At 43.4% G+C, this 20,744-nt stretch overlaps 2 protein-coding genes and 1 long non-coding RNA gene across 10 annotated transcripts; 1 reads left to right on the forward strand and 2 right to left on the reverse strand.

Annotated features, from left to right (window-relative positions):
• Positions 1-3,524: 3,524 nt before the first annotated feature.
• On the reverse strand, positions 3,525-9,559 carry LOC137611887 (uncharacterized). 2 transcript variants are annotated; one of them, XR_011038797.1, is made up of 3 exons: positions 8,689-9,559; positions 7,517-7,601; positions 3,525-7,343 (listed from the first exon to the last, which is right to left on the reverse strand). It is a non-coding gene; the product is annotated as an uncharacterized lncRNA (long non-coding RNA). The 2 variants fall into 2 exon arrangements; XR_011038796.1 differs by having other exon boundaries at positions 7,471-7,601.
• A 246-nt stretch (positions 9,560-9,805) lies between these two features.
• On the forward strand, positions 9,806-13,259 carry LOC137611885 (solute carrier family 35 member D2-like protein). 5 transcript variants are annotated; one of them, XR_011038795.1, is made up of 13 exons: positions 9,806-10,396; positions 10,968-11,001; positions 11,079-11,165; positions 11,247-11,314; positions 11,403-11,474; positions 11,557-11,625; positions 11,755-11,857; positions 11,954-12,046; positions 12,219-12,286; positions 12,357-12,435; positions 12,517-12,599; positions 12,684-12,950; positions 13,082-13,259. XR_011038795.1 is itself a non-coding variant. In XM_068340029.1 (13 exons), the coding sequence occupies exons 1-13, from the start codon at positions 10,077-10,079 to the stop codon at positions 13,090-13,092; spliced, it is 1,140 nt and encodes a 379-aa protein (XP_068196130.1). In that variant the 5' UTR covers positions 9,808-10,076; the 3' UTR covers positions 13,093-13,259. The 5 variants fall into 5 exon arrangements, 4 of the variants coding, with proteins under 4 accessions (XP_068196128.1, XP_068196130.1, XP_068196131.1 ...); XM_068340029.1 differs by having other exon boundaries at positions 9,808-10,396; positions 12,898-12,950; XM_068340027.1 differs by having other exon boundaries at positions 12,684-13,259.
• A 102-nt stretch (positions 13,260-13,361) lies between these two features.
• On the reverse strand, positions 13,362-18,869 carry mier1b (mesoderm induction early response 1b, transcriptional regulator). 3 transcript variants are annotated; one of them, XM_068340026.1, is made up of 13 exons: positions 18,825-18,869; positions 18,043-18,067; positions 17,329-17,477; positions 16,972-17,151; positions 16,739-16,868; positions 16,589-16,656; positions 16,390-16,462; positions 16,123-16,274; positions 15,877-15,958; positions 15,703-15,797; positions 15,329-15,375; positions 15,029-15,156; positions 13,362-14,932 (listed from the first exon to the last, which is right to left on the reverse strand). In XM_068340026.1, exons 1-13 carry the CDS (start codon positions 18,831-18,833, stop codon positions 14,625-14,627), a joined length of 1,446 nt encoding a protein of 481 aa, XP_068196127.1. In that variant the 5' UTR covers positions 18,834-18,869; the 3' UTR covers positions 13,362-14,624. The 3 variants fall into 3 exon arrangements, with proteins under 3 accessions (XP_068196127.1, XP_068196126.1, XP_068196125.1); XM_068340025.1 differs by having other exon boundaries at positions 15,329-15,456; XM_068340024.1 differs by having other exon boundaries at positions 13,362-15,156; positions 15,329-15,456.
• Between the last annotated feature and the right edge of the window lie 1,875 nt (positions 18,870-20,744).

Raw genomic sequence — 20,744 nt, forward strand, 5'->3', positions numbered from 1 at the left:
GGAACCAAACAAACATGAAAACCTGTAACAATCACACACAGATGTGTTGTTAGTTTCTGTTGGAACACACCTGTCTGAAGGGGGGGGGGCACTGTGTTTATTCTGACACTACATCATCTTTAACACTAATCCAGCTGCAGGCTCTGTCGGCTCTGTGGTTCGAACACCAAAGACATGGATGTCGGCTCTGATGCTCCACAGACCCCCCCTCCAGGTCCATCAGTGTAACACAAAACACCCCCAAACCGTCACAACACTAACCCCCCCCCCCCATCACATTTAAATGACCCTAAGGCGGGGGGGTCAAAGTCAAATACACAGAGGGCCAAAAAAACAAATGTGCTTGAAGCCGAGGGCCGGACTGGTTCAGTGTTTATTAAACACAGTGACATGAACACAGCCTTTTAAACAGTTATTACTTCATGATTAAATTAATAAAGAAATACTTTATTATGGCTGTCAGTAACTTCAGGGGAAACATTAATATCAAGATAAACACATAAATGAAATTGCATGAGGTACAAACTGAAAATGTGTTATTCTGCTGCTCTATGATCCGACCAATCACTGCCTTCAAAGAGTAAAATAAAAAAATTAAATAAATACATGTAAATCAAATCAGTTGTATTCTTTGTTATGGCTCTTATCTGTATTTTTCCCTGAGTCCATTCAACTGAAATAAATATAAATAAATAAAATACAGAAATCTATGGCACACAGACTAAACAACACTTCCTTCAAGGAGACATCACGTCTTGTAGAAACAAAAGTGTGATGCTCACTGGTCTGAGGCTGACCTGGTGTCTGATGGGGTCATCTTTCATCAGGTCCATCAATGCTGGGGGTCAGGAACCCTCAGGATGGAGTGAAGGTGTTCATCAGTCAGACGCTCCTGTGTGACGTTCGGTTCATCTTCATCAGACAAACATTCTTCACGTCTGTGCGGCTGAAGACAGAGAAGGTCCGAGCAGCTGGCGGCTGGGGCATTGTGTCGGGGGGGGGGACGGTGAAACGCTTGAAACCCCCCCGCTGTCAGCGTCCACCTCCCTTTTAGCCAGTTTTGAGGAGGGGGGGGGGGTAACTATATCCAACCTTCGGCCTGACTGCTGATAAACAATTAAACCAAAGCCCTCTTGCGGCTCTGCATGACTTCCGCTACCGTTGCATTGTGGGTAATGTAGTGTTCTGGGTTCAGACACGAAGACTTGAGTAAAGTTAGAATGTCATACAGCCATTGACCACAGGAGGGCACTGTAGGCACAACATGAAGATGGATGTAACCGCCGATATAGGTTGATTTCCGATGACCTCTCAAAATAAAAGCATCAGAGTACAGTATAATAACAGTATATCAAGTACTGTACAGTATAATAACAGTATAACAAGTACAGTATCATGTTTCAGTGTAATGAGGAAAAGTTCGACATGTTTTTTACATCAGTTTTGAACAAATACGACAAATGTACATATAGACGATTTTTCAGTATTTTATAATATAGATAGATAGATATACTTTATTAATCCCGGAGGAAATTGCATATATCCATATATATATGTATATATGGATATATATATATATATATATCCAATATATATATATATATATTATATACAACAGAATAAAAAGTTTGAGTCAGATATGTACAAAAACATCCATCGTCCGATCTGTTTCCTGAAGCGTCTGGTGGTGGGAGGAGCTTCTGCAGTACCTTGTTCTGGTTGGGAAGGGTTCAACAAACATGACCATCGATCAGTCGGTCGATCAGTGAATTGATCGGTGAATCCTTCGACACTTGTTTTCAGGAAGTTGTGGGCCGGCCCTCTGGCTCCTCCCACACACGCCCACTTACTCTGCTCCGATTGGAGGTTCTCGGTCAGGTGGGCCATGGGGACAAACGGGGGCTGCAGAGCCTCACGGGGACCTGTCCTCTGGGCGCGTCCAGGTGCAGCAGGTATCTCAGGAGGGGGGCAAACGGTCCCCCAGCTCGGAGTCGTCATGTTTCAGGTGGAACTGATTCAGAAACAGATTCGGGTCAGCTGATTGGACGCCAGTCTCTGAGGGACGGCTACCGACAGACAGTAAAGACTGCTCACGTCCAGACTCCAGATCCCTGCTCCGCCTGTCCTGCTGTATCTCCTCCATTTGCCCTTAGCTGCCCTGTACGGCCCCAAGGTCTGATGGGAAAACATGTCAGTAACACTCATTTAAAGCAATCATGTAGATTCAGATAAACAACACGTCTCCTACCATTAGCTTCCATCGGACTGACTCGGTGTCCTGCACCTCCAGGAAGTAAGACCTGGTGCACATCCCAGCAGACAGCAGCTCGTCGTCCGATGAACCTGAGGATGTTTGACCCGGGTTCAGGGGGGTCAGGAGCGTCAGGAGGTGACCAGACAGACAGGAGGCGGGTCTGAGTCCATGTTCTGATGGAGGACACGTTCCAGTCCAAATAACTACCGTCCAAAGCTCAACCCGCCACTGAAGACGTCTTTTCCCTTCTTCATCGACGATCCTCATCGCCACCTTCTCCTGCGTGTCCATGTTTGTACACATGTGTACTTTACCGAAGCTCCCTTTACCCAAAAACCTTTGCAGTGTAGCGAGTGTCGCTTCTGTACAGACAATAGCAGCTACGGATCTCTACGGGTTTATGACCTGTGATGACAGAAGAGCTTTAAATGTGTGTTTAGTGACATTCAGTGACAGCGTTTCCTGGTGAACTTCCTACAACTTCTGTCCGCTGGCTTCAGCTTTTAAAACCATCCACCAAAAATGTCTGATTTAATTAAAAGTCTGATTTAATGTCAAGCCTCCTCTTTGGGGGTTCAAGAGACCGAACAGCGGCTCGCTCTGACCGAAAGTCAAAGTTTAGCATTGACGCTAGCTGAGAGTGGCTAACTGCTGCTACCTGTCAGCTGTTAGCTACCTGTTAGCCACTTTCTTTGAAAACTGCTTCACATTTAGTCTTCCGTGTTTTTCCAGGTATTTTTCCAACTGATATTTGACGTGCTGGTGAAAATATTTCACTCAGGGGTTTAAAGACGCGCCGCTGAGTCGTTTCCTTCAGTATTTGTGTCATGTGATCTTAATTTAATGAACTCCAAAACAATTTACCTTCAAAAACGTCTCCGGTGACATGTTACCCCACCAGCGTTGATCCCGGCAGGAATCCTCCTCGTGGAGCAGTGCAGCCTCCCGATGAGGTCATCCTCCGGGGTGGCGGCCCCGACCCCGGTCTATTTAGGATGTTTGGAACGTTCACCTCCTGAAACTGACATTTTCTCCCCGGGTTTGAAGGCTTTTTAAGAGGGGGGGTTAGTTATGTGGTCTGGTTGCCATGGCTGCAGACGAGATAGAGGAGATGACGTCTGAATGTCCTAAGTCGGGCCCACTTTTAGACAAACACCCGCCCTAAAGGTGGAGAAAGCATTTCTCTGACTGGGACAGATGACACAATTGTAGGTGGGTGTGGCCTTTTAGCCACCCATGAGTTACAGCAGGAGACGGACGTGGTCATGATAATAAATTTTATTTAAAGGCACCTATAATGACACTCAAGTACACGTACAGAAATACACAAAGTCCATTAATCAATAAAAGAGCAATCAGTATCAGTTGGAATAGACGGCCTTAAACAGATTGAGTTGTGATTTGAAGTGGGGGAGTGAATTGATTTCTCAGTTGGGGTGGTAACGAGTTCCAGAGACGGGGAGCAGAGCAGATGAATGCTGAGGCTGAGGGGACAGACAGGTGCAAGGAGGAAGAGGATCTGAGGGAGCGGTGACAAGGAGAATGGACAAATATGGAGGGGCGAAGTCATACTGTAGATGGCCTTGAAAGTTAGGAGGATTTTGAGTTTGACACATGTGCTCTAAGGACTGAAATGAACACTCTTCTGTTTGCCAAGCAGGTGAGGAAAGAAATAAAAAAAATATGGTGATGGTGTTTCAGTAGTTTGCACCATGACAACGCTCAAAATCAGAAGAAACAAACATCTGATGACACCTATTCACAGTTTCAACAGTTGCATTATTTGTCAAACACAAAAATGGCATCACATATTTACATTTGGCAAATCACGATTCCTCCCCGTGCGACTTTACAAGAAAGTAAATTTGCAAAAGGAGGCGTTCAGGAGCAGACACAAAACACTCCAGTTAATCTGGAGAGGAAATGTTGACTTCATACATCTGGGACGAGAACATGCGAATAGACTACAGAGTTCTTCCTTCAGCACAACAGACTATGGACTCTATTAGAAACTAATCACACACAGAACATACCCATCAGCTATCTGCTGGGGCACAAGCTATGTCTAAATGACTTGAATCAGCGGTCCCCAACCTTTTTTGTGCCACGGACGGGTTTCATTTAAGACAATATTTTCACAGACCAGCCTTCATTTGCTCGATTAGCCGTCCTGGCTAATAAACCATCCACAGTGGTCTGATGCAAACATTGACAGCAAATAACCTCTTGTTCATAAATAATCAACATCTCTATAAACTTAATTATTATCGAACAAAAATCTTTTTTAACAAGAAAATCTAAGAAAACTCAATGCCAGAGACTGCACTGATGTGGTTCACTTTGAAATATAGCAACTTGCAATCAGTGCATTCTACGTAGGAGAAATACTGAACATGTCTATGTTCTACCTGTGAGGACCTGACACAGCTCTGAGACCCGTGTGGCTGGTGTTGACTGTTCCTACTGGCTGTTTAGGGTTAGGGATCCCGACTCTTGTGTTCAATGGACAATCCTTCAAATACTTCAGCCAATACCTTGGTTTCAAACACAGGAAAACAACACCTTATTGGCCTAGAGCAAATGCCGAGGTAGAGCGCTTCATGAAAACTTTGAAGAAGACCATTACTGCTACAACAGACTCCAGCTGAGTTACTGTACGGAAGGAAACTACATACAACCCTACCCACCATTCATCACTCCACACCTAACACCCAACTGCAGAACACAGAACACAGAACTGAGCAGAAGAGAGCTTGAGACAAAATACCCGGAGGAGCTGAAGATGAAGAGCCAAAAACTAGCTGCTCTGTCCAGAGAGCTGGATTACTACATTACTCATGATCCACAGACTTTCTCCTAGAAGAGAACGACCATACAGCATGACCAAAGTTTATTTACAACACAACAATCTATTGTGTTGTAAATTCCCTGTTTTCGCCAAGTTGTTTGCGATGTTTAGATTTAGTCAGGCACAGTGTTCGGACAGCTCAGATGCTCTGTGGGGGTCCTACCTACATGTTAACCAAGGTGACGATAGAGTTGGCGATCGTATGCTCCACGTAGGCTGTGTTTTTCTTACAAACCGAATTGTTCCCAAAGAATTTAAGTTCTGTAATGCTGCAAGTAATTAATTAAATATAAGAAGTCTGAATTGTTCCCTGTGTGGCACCTGCTCTCTGACCAGTTACCGCTGTGGATGAGCTGGTTCCAGCAAAGTCCACACCCTGACTGTGTAATAACAGCTAACCATGAACCACACTGACCTGAGATCAGACTGTAGCTGGAACTGATTCAGTTAAGAGTGAAACTGATCTTCTAAAGTTTCTGAGGAAAACCACCATCAGTGAAATGTAGTTTTTCTCAAATCAAAACAAAACTTTATTGAGATTTCAATTTCAAAAAAAACAAATACTAGTGATGAAATGAAAGCAGTGAAGGCTGAAAGACTGATGAGGGGATTACAGGATGTGTCTGAAGGACAACACTCCAGCCTCTGTGTCACCTGGTGAAGTACGCTGATTATACAGTTCTCCCGTCCCTGCTCTCAGGTCCCTCACAGCATCATGGACCAGCTTTACAGTAGTTTGTGGAGCGGTGTGACAGCTCATGCCTTGAGCCGAACGTGAGCAAAACCAAAGATGGTGGGGACCGCTGCACCCACCACCTCACTTCATGGGAAGCCCATGGAGCAGGTGGATGAGTACAAATATCTGGGCACTAGTTTTGATAACCTGCTGAAATTCTCTAACACAGAGGAGATCCTCAGGAAATTTAATCAGTTGTAGTACCTCCAAAGAAAACTTAATTCCTTTGAAGTCAGCAACAACATCCTGCTGGCTTCCTGTTACTCCTTCAATGAGAGCATCTCCACATTTTGCATAACTTTCTGGTTCCTCTGTCAGCCTACAGAACAGAAACCAACTTGAGAAGATCACAAAAATCTGTTCTAAAATCACTGGAATTCCAACCAGATCCCTGTCCTCCATACATGAGAAACAAACACTTCAGCTGGCCAATAAAATCCTACAAGACTCCTCACACGCTCTACACTCCCCTCACAATGCCATGTCCGTTGCCCCGGCTGCAGGACAGAGGAGGAAAGCCACCTTTGTTCCCAAAGCTGTCAACCTCCTAAACCCCTAAATCTTCAGTTTCTGTCTTTACCTGTGACTGCACACCTGTTGATGTTTACACTCTTCATACCAACACACATAATACCGCCACAACAGGAAAGGTCTTGATATCTTTATAGTTTCACAATTTCCACAATCTATATATTTACCCCATTGCACATATATTGTTTGTTTTGTACATATCTGTATTTTGGTGTTAATGTTGGCTTTCTCTGTATTAAAATTTGCTGCTTTATGTGCCTTCAATTGCCCCTTGGGGACAAATAAAGTTTTTTGAATTTAATTGAATAATCGATCCATTATAGATCTGTTATAGATCCACTTATAGATTGGTCATAGACCCCATTATAGATCTGTTCTAGATCCAGTTACAGATCTGTCATAGACAACGCCATAGATCGGTTATAGATCCTCTGGTAGACCCCGTTACAGATCGGTTCTAGGTCGGTTCAAAGTGATTACCGCCTCACCAACGGGCCGCAAACACACAGACTCACCGGCTCATGGTCGAGTTCAGGTTGGCCACCAGAGCGCCAATCGAGCGACCCCCAGCCTGCTTGTTGTGGTAGCAGTCGATGCCGACAATCATCAAGTGAACCTTGACCTTAACCTCAGACTCCTCCACCGCAGCAAGGGCCTCAGGACAAACTGGCCCCGCCTTCATTTGGTGGTCACCTCATAGGCGTCAGACTCACAGGGATCTCCAGGATCCACAGCTCCCCTCCCATCTTGCAGGCCATCTGCGGGATGAGCTTGGTGGCAACAGTCATCAGACTCCCGGGGCGGCTCAGGGTCCGCCACCACACACTGGCTGGGCATGGGGAAATCCACACACAGGTGCTCCTTGATCATATTGTACTTTTTCTTCCTGAGTTCAGACATGAACCATCTGAGTCTGGGGTCACACGTAGCGCTGCAGAAATCTGAGGACATCGTGGAGATCCTGGTAGTCGATCCTGGATCAGAAAGAACAAACCAATCAATGTCTTGATTCAGCTGTTCAGGATCCACTGAACTATTGATCACAAGTCAGCCATGATTTCAATTCCAGCTGGACAAGACAACGGCTGCAGAGGAGCTGACCTGGGCCAGCAGGAGAACCCTGATATGTGACCAGAACTTCTCCTACCGATGCATGTTGGTGACAAATCTGTGGAGACGTCCCTCCTGCTGCTCTGGGCTCAGCCTGGTGTGTGCGGATGACGATCGGCCAACTGCGAGAAAAACAGCATCTTTCCATCCTTCAGCAGAACTACTGTTGCTAGTATGCTAGCTAGCATTAACTCGACGACTAGACTAGCAGCTTTCAGGACATCATTTTACTTGTAAAAATGAAACGTGTTTCATCTCAGCTTCAGTTGGGACTGTACAAAAAACACATTTTACTATTTTTGAAATATTACGAAACAAACGAAGTAAATACGTCACCTAATCCTCCCTAGTAGCGTAAATAAAATCCAAATGGGATTACCGTTAATCTGGTTTAATTAATCTAAACAAGATGGCGGCTGCAAGCGAAGGGTGTGGCTGTGCTGCTCCGGTGTTAGCTAATGAGCCACGATTAGCATTTAAAGTAAATTCAATATGTAAGCCACTATAAAATAAACGTGACACAAAATTAATATGAATTAAGATACTTTCAGATATTCTTTAAACTGAACGAGCTAATTAAAAAGATTACTTTATGACGGTAGCATGTCCAAACTGGCTAGCTCCAATTCCTTCAAATTGAAACATCGCGAATAAAGTAAATTCACATATACCGCCTTAAAGGCAACATTATTTATCTTATTTTAGCAATTTTATGACGACTTTATTATCATACTCACTTTAAACAATGACTTGTGTGCTCTAAACTCCCGTAAACGACGTCTGTCCGCAGGTGCTTCTGACTGAGTCCCCACACTACGGTGAACTAGTGATGGGCCTCATCACCGAGCGGATTGATATGCTACCTGTATCTCACCAACGCCTTTAATCACCTGATTTCAGGCTTTGTTATTTACTTAAAGAGCAGCTTGTTCATATTTTAACTCAATAAGGATGCTGTTAAGTGACTAAGGGAGAACTTTTCCAGAAAAGAAGCAGAACTAACTTTTTCATAGCGCAGTCATCCGTGTGCGCTGGGCTAATTTTCTGACATGTGCAATCTCAACAATGGCCGCTAGATGGAGGCAGCGACCCTGCGGTAAATCTGCACTCACAGGGCGACATGATGGCGTTTTAATAACCAGAAACAAACGGCTCACAAAAACCAGCCGCTTGTTCCGGAGGTGAAGTTAAAGGGCCGAGCATTCTGACCTCCAGTTCGCATCGGATTCTTCTGGTTGGTCCAGGTAAGACAGGCAGGATGGAACGGGTGGAGGAAAGTGTCAGGTGTGATGTGTGATAGAAGAGTTGGTCTAGAGACAGTGTCCCTGAGGAAAAGACAGGAGAGAGCTGGAGGTAGCAGCGCGTCTGGATGAAATATTCTAAATAAATCGTCAGAAAATAATTGTAATGTTACTTTACATATCATAACAACTCAAATATCACGATGTTTTGTTTTTTTTAACTTGATAGAAGGCAAACTTTTGTTAAGGTGAACGAAACTAATCACAATATTTCCTGCATGGGACGCTTTAGTTCGATGTAAATGGGGGGATTATCATTCCAACGTGCAATAATCTTGATTGTTGGACAAATTAAACCAACAATTAAAGGATGTGACTCCTGAGGTGAACTCAAAAACCAAAAGGAACACAAAGACGAAAAAGACTCTTAAAAAAATAAAATACAAGCAAAATAAGCTTCATGTCTGTTAAACTAGATATTTTAGAAAACTACACAACACAGTTATTCCGGAAGACGTGTCAATAATGTTATTCTACGTTCTTGAAGGAGCTGTAATTGGGATGCCGTCTTGTGGACATAGTAGGTAACTACAACAACAATGAGATAAAGTTAGACGTTGTTAGATTGTTAACAGCTTCCGGTTCTGACTATCAAAATAATTTTGATCGACAGAACAAACGCATGTCTGTTTCACCTCACCTTAAATGTGGAATAAGTCCAGGAACGTTTGTTATTGTGATTGGATCTATTGTTAGTTCATCATTTGTGTTAGTGGGTGCCTGCTATGTTCTATGACCGCCAGAGGGTGGCAGCAGAGCACCACAGTATGGAGTTAGATTGAGTAGCTGTAATTTACTCATACGTATATGTAATTTAAATATTTTTGTAATATAAATACACACATATGCGTCTTTTGTGCGTGAGTTACGTAGGAGGAGTCGGACCACTGGAAAAACAAACAAGGTTTATATTATGAGATAATTCCGATTTTAATCTGAGAACTGACTTGTTTGCATCATTATTTGTTTGCGTGCGTTAATATTCTCCTACATTTGTTTATATTTTCATACACTTGGGTCAGCTGGGGGTTCTTGTGCATTTTTATTCAGTAAATAAAGTTTTTCCACAGTCAAAGCTTTGAGCCAATCCTCTTCTTGGACATAATTTCTCCAGTTTTGGGGAACCACCGCTCATAATACATTATAACGTTGCTTGAATATATTTCAGCCTCTGGGTCCTGTTTGACAGACCTCGGTTCTAATTGTTTTTATTTGGTAAATCAAAAGTAGAACTTTTAAAAACTATGTTGAACACTTTTTTATCTATATCCCAGATTACACTTTTAAACTTCCTGTATGCTAAATACTACAATTTTACGTAATGCCCAAAGAACCCATTCAAATCAAGATAGTTCCCGTCTCTCCACATCCGACGTCGCCGACGAAGCCCTGAAGACCGTTGTGCGCATGCGTGGAATTCCGATCCTCCGTATTGAAACAATGGCAGAGATCCGTCGGCGGCGTCCGGATGAGCCTGACGGAAGAGCGGTGGAAGCGGACCGGGCTCCTCCCGGTGACGCCTCCCCGGTGCTGAAGAGGCTCCTGGCGGCGGGATTCTATGGAGTCAGTTCGTTCCTGATCGTCGTCATCAACAAAAGCGTCCTCAGCGGCTACAGGTGAGTTTTAGGGTTCAAAGTTCGCTGCTAGTCCGCTACCCTTCGCATACTTGGACAGACTGCGTAACAGACCTCACAGCGTGATGACGTTGTAATGGTGACGTACGAAGGAGGCGGGACTAGTTTCGAATAAACAGGAAGTTCAAATAAATAAGGAACAACGATATAGACACACCCAAAACCAACATTAAAAAAATATGGTTTGTTAATGTCCGCCATTTAAATTTTAATTGTCGTATTTTTAATAATTTTGTAATAGCTGTAGTTAGATCTGTCCGGAAATTAAATTATACTATATCTTAATTAAGCTAATTAGCCCAGACACACAATAATTAATTATTATAAATGTGCTCGGTAACTTTCAATATTGACCTCCTCTAGCTCTCACTGAGCAGTAAAACTCTCTGTAAAAAAAAAAATATATATATATATATATATAAATTTTTAAAAAATCTATTTTCTGGTTTAATTTATTTTCCAGATCAGCAGAAATATTTTCATTGGAAGCAAACCAGATTGTTTGAATAACACTATTAACATTTTCTCTGTTCATACCTGTAATGTTTGACAGTTTTCCATCGTCGACATGTGTCGGTATTGGACAAGTAAGTTTAGTTTTCTTTATTCACACAAATTTTTCTCACATTGAAATGGCCTGACGTGCTTCTACTGTTCCTCACAGATGCTGGCGACGGTCGTGGTCCTGAGGATGGGGAAGATGTTGGGCATGATCTCCTTCCCAGATATGGATCTGAGTATTCCACGCAAGGTGAGACGGCAGCGCAGACTCAACATTTAAGACGAAAGATGTGATGATAACAACACGCCATGTGTTTGTGTGTGTTTCCAGATGTTTCCTCTGCCTCTGCTCTATGTCGGGAATCAGATATCAGGCCTGTCCGGGACACAACGACTCAAGTTAGAGCCTTTTAATAATGCCCTGTAATCAAACTCACTTCCTTTAATGCTAAAATGGAAACACTTCCTGCTTTTTTTTTTCCTCCAGTTTGTCCATGTTTACAGTTTTGAGGAGGTTTACTATCTTTCTCACCATGGTGTTTGAGGGAATCCTCCTGAAGTGAGTTCATTTCCTTCATGATGTTGTGCCTCCTGCTCATGAATGACGTTCATCTCTGCACCCAGACTTCCTTTCCTTACAGGAAATCTTTCTCTGCATCGATTAAAATCACCGTGTTCGCCATGATCTTCGGTGCCTTCGTCGCCGCCAGGTTTATCTAACCTTATCAAAGGATTTAAAAACACACCGATCAGATTTGGTTCAAACGTTTTGTGACTTTTGGGTCACAAAACGTCTCACCTGTTGACCTTTTATTTATATTCTTTTTTACATCTTGCAGCGATGATTTGACCTTTGACCTGGAAGGCTACGTCTTCATCATGCTGAACAACGTCCTGACGGCGGCCAGCGGGGCGTTTGTGAAGCAGAAACTTGATTCCCAGGTGGACGTCGCGTCTCGTTTGTGTGTGTGTGTGTGTGTGTGTGTGAGCGGCACATCGCGTGAAGCTTTAACCCCGTGTCTGCTGCTGTTCCCCCAGGAGTTGGGCAAATATGGCCTCCTCTATTACAACGCGTTATTCATGCTGCCCCCCACTGTGGCGTACGCCTGCTACTCAGGAGACGCCCAGATGGTGAGAAAACCTGGTGTTTATGATTCAGCATCAAACAGCTGTGCAGTGCTGAGTGTGTGTGTGTGTGTGTGTGTGTGTGTGTGTGTGTGTGTGTGTGTGTGTGTGTGTGTGTGTGTGTGTGTGTGTGTGTGTGTGTGTGTGTGTGTGTGTGTGTGTGTGTGTGTGTGTGCAGGCGCTGGCGTACGAGGGCTGGTCCGATCAGCTGTTTGCGGTGCAGTTCCTGCTCTCCTGCGTCATGGGGTAAACCGACGGATCGTCCTTTAACCCCTCGTGTCCCACGTGGTGTCTCATGTCCTCCGATGCGTCGCAGGTTCGTTCTGATGTACTCCATCCTGCTGAGCATGCAGCACAACTCCGCCCTCACCACCTCCATCGTGGGGTGCATTAAGGTCGGTCACGCCGTCACACCCTCTCCGCAGGCCGGGGCAGGTCAGTCGTGATGCGGTGACTCTCGTCTTTGACTCCTGCAGAACATCCTGGTGACCTACGTGGGGATGGTGTTCGGTGGAGACTACATCTTCACCTGGATCAATTTTGTAGGTGTGAATATCAGGTGAGACCGACACCGAGGGATCTACCGGAGATCTTTTTTGAAATTCACTTAAACTTTTACTTTTTTTTTTACTTTTTCTGAAAGTTTTACTTTGTTCCAAATCAAATCGCACCACTATCAGCATCACCTTCACGTCTGGATTTGGATTCTGATCCGTCTTCCTGCTTACAGTGGAGGAACAGCAGTTGTTCTCTACGCCTGTGTCTTCTTTTTATTGATTCTGGGTAAATCGGGGCTGATGTGGTGGATGTGATCATTTCCTGTTGGGAACTGATGATGTTATGTTCACTTCCTGCAGCATCGCTGGAAGCCTGGTTTACTCCTACATCACCTTCACTCAGAAGCAAACGAGTAAGAAGAGTTCAATCAATCGATCGATCAATCAATCAATCCCGACTATCCTGTACTGATTGGTTTCAGTGTTTTTATTAGAAATACAAAACTTTGCGCCTTCAGTTACTGATTTTCATCAAATTCAACAGAAAATCTGTGAAACGGATCCCGACCCTGGAGAACTTGGACGTCAGGAAGTTTTATTTTATAAAAATGTTAAAATGTTTCTAATAATTTTGTTTAATTTGCGCACATTTTCACATTCAATTTTGTGTCTACATCAAAGAGGTAGTTTTTCATTAAAAAATTGAAGTTTTTTATATTTTACTTTGACTCATTTCACTTTAAGTCACAGACTAACTTTTAACTGTTTTCAACCCTCACACTGATTTCTCTTCTCAACTCTGCAGTTAGAAAACTCCCAACAACTCAGATTCATCAATACATTTATTCATTAAATATGTCGACTCCATTCATAAACAGTCTTGGAATACACTTCACTTTTATTCATGTAGTCATTTACAGAGAAAAAAAAAAAAAAAAGCAGACAACGTCGTCAACAGAGGGAAACAAAAGACCACATGGATCGAAGTGATCCGAGACAAACGGAGCTCAAAGACGTCTTGGAAGTCGCGGCGTTGTGAAAACCATCGCGAGCGTTCGAGCCGAACGTCTTTCGTCCGATGATCGCTGGAACTAAGCACTTGGAATCAGCAGAGGTTTTTGTTAAACCGAAGGCAAGCAGCACACTAAAGCGCCACGAACGTTTCAAACGGAATGGGGGTCACACGGGAATGGGGGTCACGCGTTTGTCGCGTTCACCTCGGAACGACGCGCTCCAAAAAAAAAAACCGCGTAACCTACGAGGAAGCCTAGAAAATACAGATCGACAGTTATAAAAATGTACCAACTGCTCAAGGTAAGAAATCTATACAAACTTTACATCAAAACTCACCGACATTCTGTCTAGTAAAACTAAGCGTCGAGCAAAGCACTGACCATGAAAATCCAAAAATATAGAGATCTTCGGCGTGACTTTGATACGGGACATCACTGATGTCAGCTGCTCCGCACAAACGAACCCGACGGGGACTCGAACCCGACGGTTCATTTACAACCACAAAACGAGGCCCGAGTGGGATCAGGAACGGAGTGGACGTGATTCGATGACGACGAGAAACGAAACCAAAGTGCAACAAAAAAGGGAGCCGGACTCGTCACGTCCGTCTGCTTCGACCCTCTTTAACATTATTCCTGTGGGAAAACCGACGTTCATCCATCATAGTTTGTGTTTGTTTACAAAATATAAATATCTCTCGTGTAAAAAAATATCGCAGGTGATTTGTTTCGAGTACAAACAGGAACAGGAAATGCTTGGCAAACGTTTTTGTCACTTTCCAGACGGGGAATCGAGTGGCGTTCGGATGACGGCGGTACTTTGGATGAGTCTTTCAGGTAGTCACAACATGGATGGGCTGAGGGGAGTCTGGGGGCCACTACCCTGTCCTGGGGGGGCCGGCTTCAGTTTGGTTGGCTGTGTTCTTCAAGGTGTGATCTTCAGTGACCTTTGACCTTAGTCATCGCTCTCAGGCGAGCTCATGTTGCTAATCACGCGGTGAGTGGAGGGGGGGGTGGGCCAACGATTCCGCCCCGGCTGAGCATCTACGAGTCAATGGCGGCGCTCTGAGTCCTTCAGTTCTCCTGCGTTCTGGTTGGTTCCAGCTCGCTTTGGCCCATTGGCTCCGCCTCCATCCTGCACCTCTTGGCGGGTACTTCCTGCGCCGGCGCCACGTCCGCCGGGGGCTCCAGGGAGCCGTTCCGGTCATGGCTGGGCGCGCTCGGCTGGCTGCAGCCGTTGGAGTTACTGTCTGGAATGGGAGGAGGGGCTTCCACCACGGGGTGGGCGGAGCCGTTGGACTGAAGTGGCTCAGCTTTGACTTGATTGGCTGGGAGTAACTGAGGGAAGTCTGTCGGGTGGCTCGAACCGTGGCTCCCGATGCCTGCAGGAGAGGAGAGACGCGTGGCGTCAGACACCGAACGGCAGCTGCTGATTGGAGGACGGTATTCGTTCGTTAATTGGCTCGCGGGGGTCTCACCGTTCTGACTGCTGCTGTCTTCCCTCTCCGAGTGGCTGGCGCTGCTGCTGGAGGTGGTGGGAGGAGGCGACGCCGCCCTGCTGGACGTGGCGCTCTCCGTCTCATCCAGCAGTCTGTCCATGTAGTCCCTGATGAGACAGCGGCGCACGAGACGTTAAATCACGGAAAACACGCCATCATCGGATTCTGACGTTTTCACCGCGGTTATAAATCAAGACAACAATCCAGAAACGCTAAAATAGCTTTTCTTTCTATCAAACATGTACGATTTGATTTGAAACGGTGTTAAAAACAACTTACGTGACGCCGGGGTGAAGGTTGTATTTCCTTTTCCCCAGCCTGGTTTGCTGTGCAAAGAAATCATAACGCTCAGACTTCTTCCACATGTAATAAAAGGCCACACATTCTCCTACAGACCTAGTTCTCACCTGAAAAAGTTTAATTCAGCAGACATGAAATCACCATTATTATCATTTCAAGAGGCTGAATCAGTTCAAATGTGACAAAAATCAAAATATCGATCGTTAATCTGACATTTCATCATCCAAAACTGATCAACGTGAAAAACGAGGTTGAAATGTAGCTGATCAAAATACATAAAAAGTAACACAAAACGGTTTTGATGTAACGATATGCGGTCATGCTGAAGGAAGTGGTTGAAAACCGTCTCTCACCTTGTTGGCCTGAATTAAATGAAAGTCTTTCCCATAAGCTTTTAGTCCTTGTTCAAAGTTTCTACATTCCTCCTCAGTCCAGACGGAGAGTTCCTCTGAAACGGAGAGAAGAATTAGTCTCACGGCGGTGAAGCTTCCCACCAGACCGCAGGAAGAACACGACGCTGAAGTCACCTCTGGCTGCTTTGACGTTAAACCGAAGTCTTCTCAGAGCTTCCTCTGTGTCAAAGTCACACTTCACCAGTTCGTACAGAGCCTGCAGCGAAACAAGGAAGAAAACTGTGAAAAACCACTAAAGAAGAAAGAAAACTGTTTGATTCAATCGTTTCCTTACAGACAAAAAGAACTTCTCTCATCGGTTTCTGGTCATCAAGCTGCTTCACCTGGTCTGACGTCATCATGAACAAACGACAGACGTACCTGTTCGTTGTCCTTGATGTGGGACCCCTCTGGGATCGCGTCCACTCCCTTCTCCTCTCCCGTCCGCCTCGAGGCTTCCGTTAAAAATTCCACCACTTTTCCTTCAGGGAGACACTCGGGGTTCCACAACAGCTGGTCGTCGTTTTCATAAACTACAGGACGAATGACAGGAAACACGCCAGCGTCAGCTTCACTTCCTTTGGAGCCAGAGAGGCCGAACAGCTTCGGAATTATCGTGTGTGGACAGTCGACACACAGCCAGCTCACCTTTTTCATTGTCTTTATATTTACAGAGGCCAACGGGGGTTTCAGCCTGATACATGGAGCCCACCATGATTTCCTGTTGGGAATGAAGACACAGTTAAAACTGGAAGATAAAAAACTAATAAAGTTTATTATCTGTGACTTGATTTGTCAGAAAATAGACTGTTGAGATGTTTGATTGCGTCTGAAGCATCTGACGCACCTTTTTCCAGTCTTCAGATGGAACGTAGTCTTCATCTTCATCTGACTCCTCCTCTGCGTCGTTATTACCTGAGACACAATCAGTGAAGAACAGACGTCACACGACAGACAACATGATGAAGAAACATAAAGAAATGTCAACAAAACTTACTTTCAAAGTACTTCAGTTTCTGGGGGCGAATCAGTTCTGCTGTGCCAAGGGATCGGACTGAGCGCGTGCGGCCCTCAGAGGTTCCCTGGGCCTCATCGGACTGTCCCGACGAGTTCTTAGCACTGTCGCCCTAAAAACACAGACGTAACACAGAGGTTGTAGATAGAACTCACTTCACCAGTCAGATGGAGGTTTAAGGAAACCAGATTGAAGAGACTGAAACACAGACACACCTCACTTCTTTTCAGTTCCTCTGTGCTCCTGCTGCTGTCATCATTGTCTAGGTCCTCCTCCTCGTCCTCTTCATCATCTTCCTCTTCCTCTGGTTCTTCTTCCTCTTCTTCCTCATCTGGTGGTGAACCGCCCCCATAACCGTACATATTCAGCAGCTCGTGAATGGGCATTTCTCCCTCCTGTTGAAAGAAATGTTGCATTAAATCACTGTAATATGAAAATAAAGAGCAGAATGCAAAAATCAGATTTAATACACGACATTATTTCCACATCCAAAAGTTGTGACGCGCAAATCTAAACAGCAAACTGCCAGATAAGAGCGACAAAAGCAAATGTGCTCTGAGCCGCAAACCCACCCGCGCGAGATCTTCGATCTCATTGGCGTTGGTCTCGTCTGAAGCCTCCAACATTTCCTCTTCCTCCAGCGTGCGTTCATCATCATAGTCATGGACGAGCATGTCCGCTGATGGGTCGAAGTCATGGTCATCGGAACCAGCTGAACCTCCTGGGAAGAAACCGCAAAGTTAACGGTCTATTTGGATTGAGAAAGTGTTTGAAAGAAATACTTGATGTAATTAATTCCATATAGAATCAGACTTTGGGGTCTCCAACATTGTAATAAACTACTAGATAGGGAGGTAAAATTTACAAGGGGGGTCATTCCAAAACTGGTACTTGCTTCATAGAAAGCATTTTCTAATCACCCTTGAAACATTAATAAATTTAAATTATTCAAAATTAAATCACAAATAGTTCAAATGAAAAACTATTTATTCAGTTTATTTTCTTTTCAGACATGTTATTACAACAGACTTCACTCCGTCGCATTTCAAACATCAACAACAACATCCGGAATTTAATTGGATAAAATTTTAATAATGAAATTTTAAAGATCATTAAACTCATAATTTATGCATGAAGTTCAATATGATTTAAGCACGTGTGTGTGTTGTGTGTGTGTGTGTGTGTGTGTGTGTGTGTGTGTGTGTACACACAGGCTGCATGGTTGTTGTTCAAATACTTAAAATACATCACATATCCAGAAACACAATCAAAAGCTCAAACCTTACCTGGGCTCGTATTCCCGAGGGAGGGCTGGAAAACGAAAAAGAGAGGTAAAAATTACTAAATATGGAAATGAACATCTATTAAATAGCATCTAAAAAATTACAACAGATGTTTTCTCTGTGTGTGACTCAGAAAATCAGATTTATCGTGACAGGGAAATACTGGAGTGCGGAAAAAGCGCGCAGTTAACAAAACGAAAAAGAAACAAAGAAGTGCGAAAAATATACTTTACTGTGTAAAAAAAAAAAGTAATTCAATGCTAATAATAATATAAATGCAGATCTTTTTACAGCCCACACTGAAACACAGTTAACTATAAAATAGAGTTATTACTGGGTTAATTACCGAACATTGCAAATTAGATGCTAACTTAAATCTACATTATATATTTAGCTAACGCGTCAAATATAAGCTTAATATCATAGACCTGGAAGTAATTATTATATCACCACACAAAATATCTCTAACCATGGGTCTATCGTCATATATCTAATAAAAAACCTGAATATGAATAGTTAATTAATCTTTAAGAGAACCGCCAAGTAACATCGCTAATGTCGTAGCTAGCCTCCATCACCAGCGCTACAGCAGCTAATGTTAGCTAAACCCGAAGTTTACAAAACATCCTAGTGGCGAGAAACGGCTAATATTTAGCATCGCACTCAGTTGAGTCAGAATTTTGTGTATAAAAGCGGAATTAAACGAGCGATGTGTAAATTTTAATTTTACAAGCAAACATGCGACATAAATTTAGTTTTTGTTAATATTTATTTCACTTTCTTACCTCCGCCATGTTCGCAATCCTGCAGGATTACGTCACAGGTCAGCGTCAGCTCCCGGATGTAGAGCCCCGCCTACCAACCAGCGTGCCGTCGGAGGCGGGGCGAAGGAGAGGCGCGTGTTTGTTACAGCGACGCGTTTGATATTTTGATGATGATATTGGAATATTCCCGTGTTAAAAATAAAATAAAATTTTAAAGTCAGATGATTTTAAAGCTGGGTCAATCCGGGAACGGTAGCTGATTTTAGATTATGTTTTTATCTTTACCATTGAGAAATATATAGTTATTCCTAAAATGTGTCACTAAAATGTGAAACAATATGAACTAGACGATCAATATAAAAATATCCTGACATGGAAATCTCAACTAAATCCAGGGCAATAATAAAACTCTCCATATATGGAAGGCTGGGATTATACGGATAAATTGTATTTTATGAATCTGTGAAAAGTAAAAATATACAGATAGATAGATAGATAGATAGACAGACAGACAGACAGACAGACAGACAGACAGACAGACAGACAGACAGACAGACAGACAGATAGATATTATAATTCTTTAGAAAATTAGTAACAAGGAAGTATTCCCTTGACAAGAGAACAAATCCTGAAAAGATGTCCTTGAATAATTAACAAAAGTCAATTAACACATCAGGTTCAAAACTATATTGAATTCCAGGAAAACATATTTGCTATTCAAATGTTTCATAAACAGTGAAACTGCACAACTCCAATCTTAAGCACTGAGTTTACTCAAAGATCTAATTCCCAACAAACAACAATGAAATTTTATACGTCAACAAGACTTTCTTTGCTAAAAAACACATTCATAATACAAATATTAATTCTGATCGTATCATGTAAGTAATGTTCCCACCGTCACACCGGTAATTACTATTTTGAACCTTCCATGATGAGTTCAATTTGACAAGTCTAGCGGTTAATGCAAGTGTCCCTTCTTGGAATCACTGATTTGTGTTCATGATAATCGGCACACACTCCATTATGTTGCTACGCAGAGAGCCATCACCTCATCTTGTTGTAAGACACATGTCTCCAGCAACCCATTAGGCAACACTTTACTTAATCCATGGCAATAAAAACCCTAATTTCAGACACTGAAAGAGCAATTCTTCCCTTTAACATTTACGAAAATGTAGTCAATCAGTGATCTAAACAATAACCTGGATTCCCACACATATCCTGAATGACTAGATTGACATCCGTTGTTAAAAGCACACGGTGATTACTAAAGATAACGCACGATAACACGCCTGACATCACCAGACACGCGGCATAAAAGGTTTGACCTGAGCAGGTGTTTTCTGACAATAACCAACATGAGATCCCTTCTCCTGCCTGTGCTGCTGCTGTGCATGTTGTGTTTAACACGGGTTCACACAGAGGATAACATAAACCCACTGAGGCTGTGTGGGCGGGCGCTGCTCCGGGCCGTAGTGTTCACCTGTGGAGGATCCAGGTGGAGAAGACTGATGGCAGAAGAGGAGACTTTGCAAAGCAGTGAGTAGATTTAGAATCAAACACAAAAGCATGACTCTGACTCCACGTAACAAAGTTTGTGTCTGTGTAGGGAGCAGAGAACCAAAACCTAAGACAGAGGTTGTGCTACAGATGGACCGCCACCGACGAGACCAAGAACAGGCGCTGATGTCTGTCTGTTGTGAAATCGGCTGTCGAAGGAATGACCTTTCCATGCTTTGCTAGAGGCGAATGGCCACAACCTGTCATTCATTTGTCTGAAGTCTAATTTTTTAGAACGATATCAGGATGATGTGATTTTGCAAAAATAAAAAATCACCTTGAAATTTGGCTACAAAATCTTGTTTAATCGTTTTATTCGTTCCTGATATACTAAAAGAATTTTTTTCTTTTTAATAAAAATAATAAAAGAATGGCTAA

This window comes from Antennarius striatus, chromosome 18 (genome assembly GCF_040054535.1).
Source record: "Antennarius striatus isolate MH-2024 chromosome 18, ASM4005453v1, whole genome shotgun sequence".
Taxonomy (NCBI): Eukaryota; Metazoa; Chordata; class Actinopteri; order Lophiiformes; family Antennariidae; genus Antennarius; species Antennarius striatus.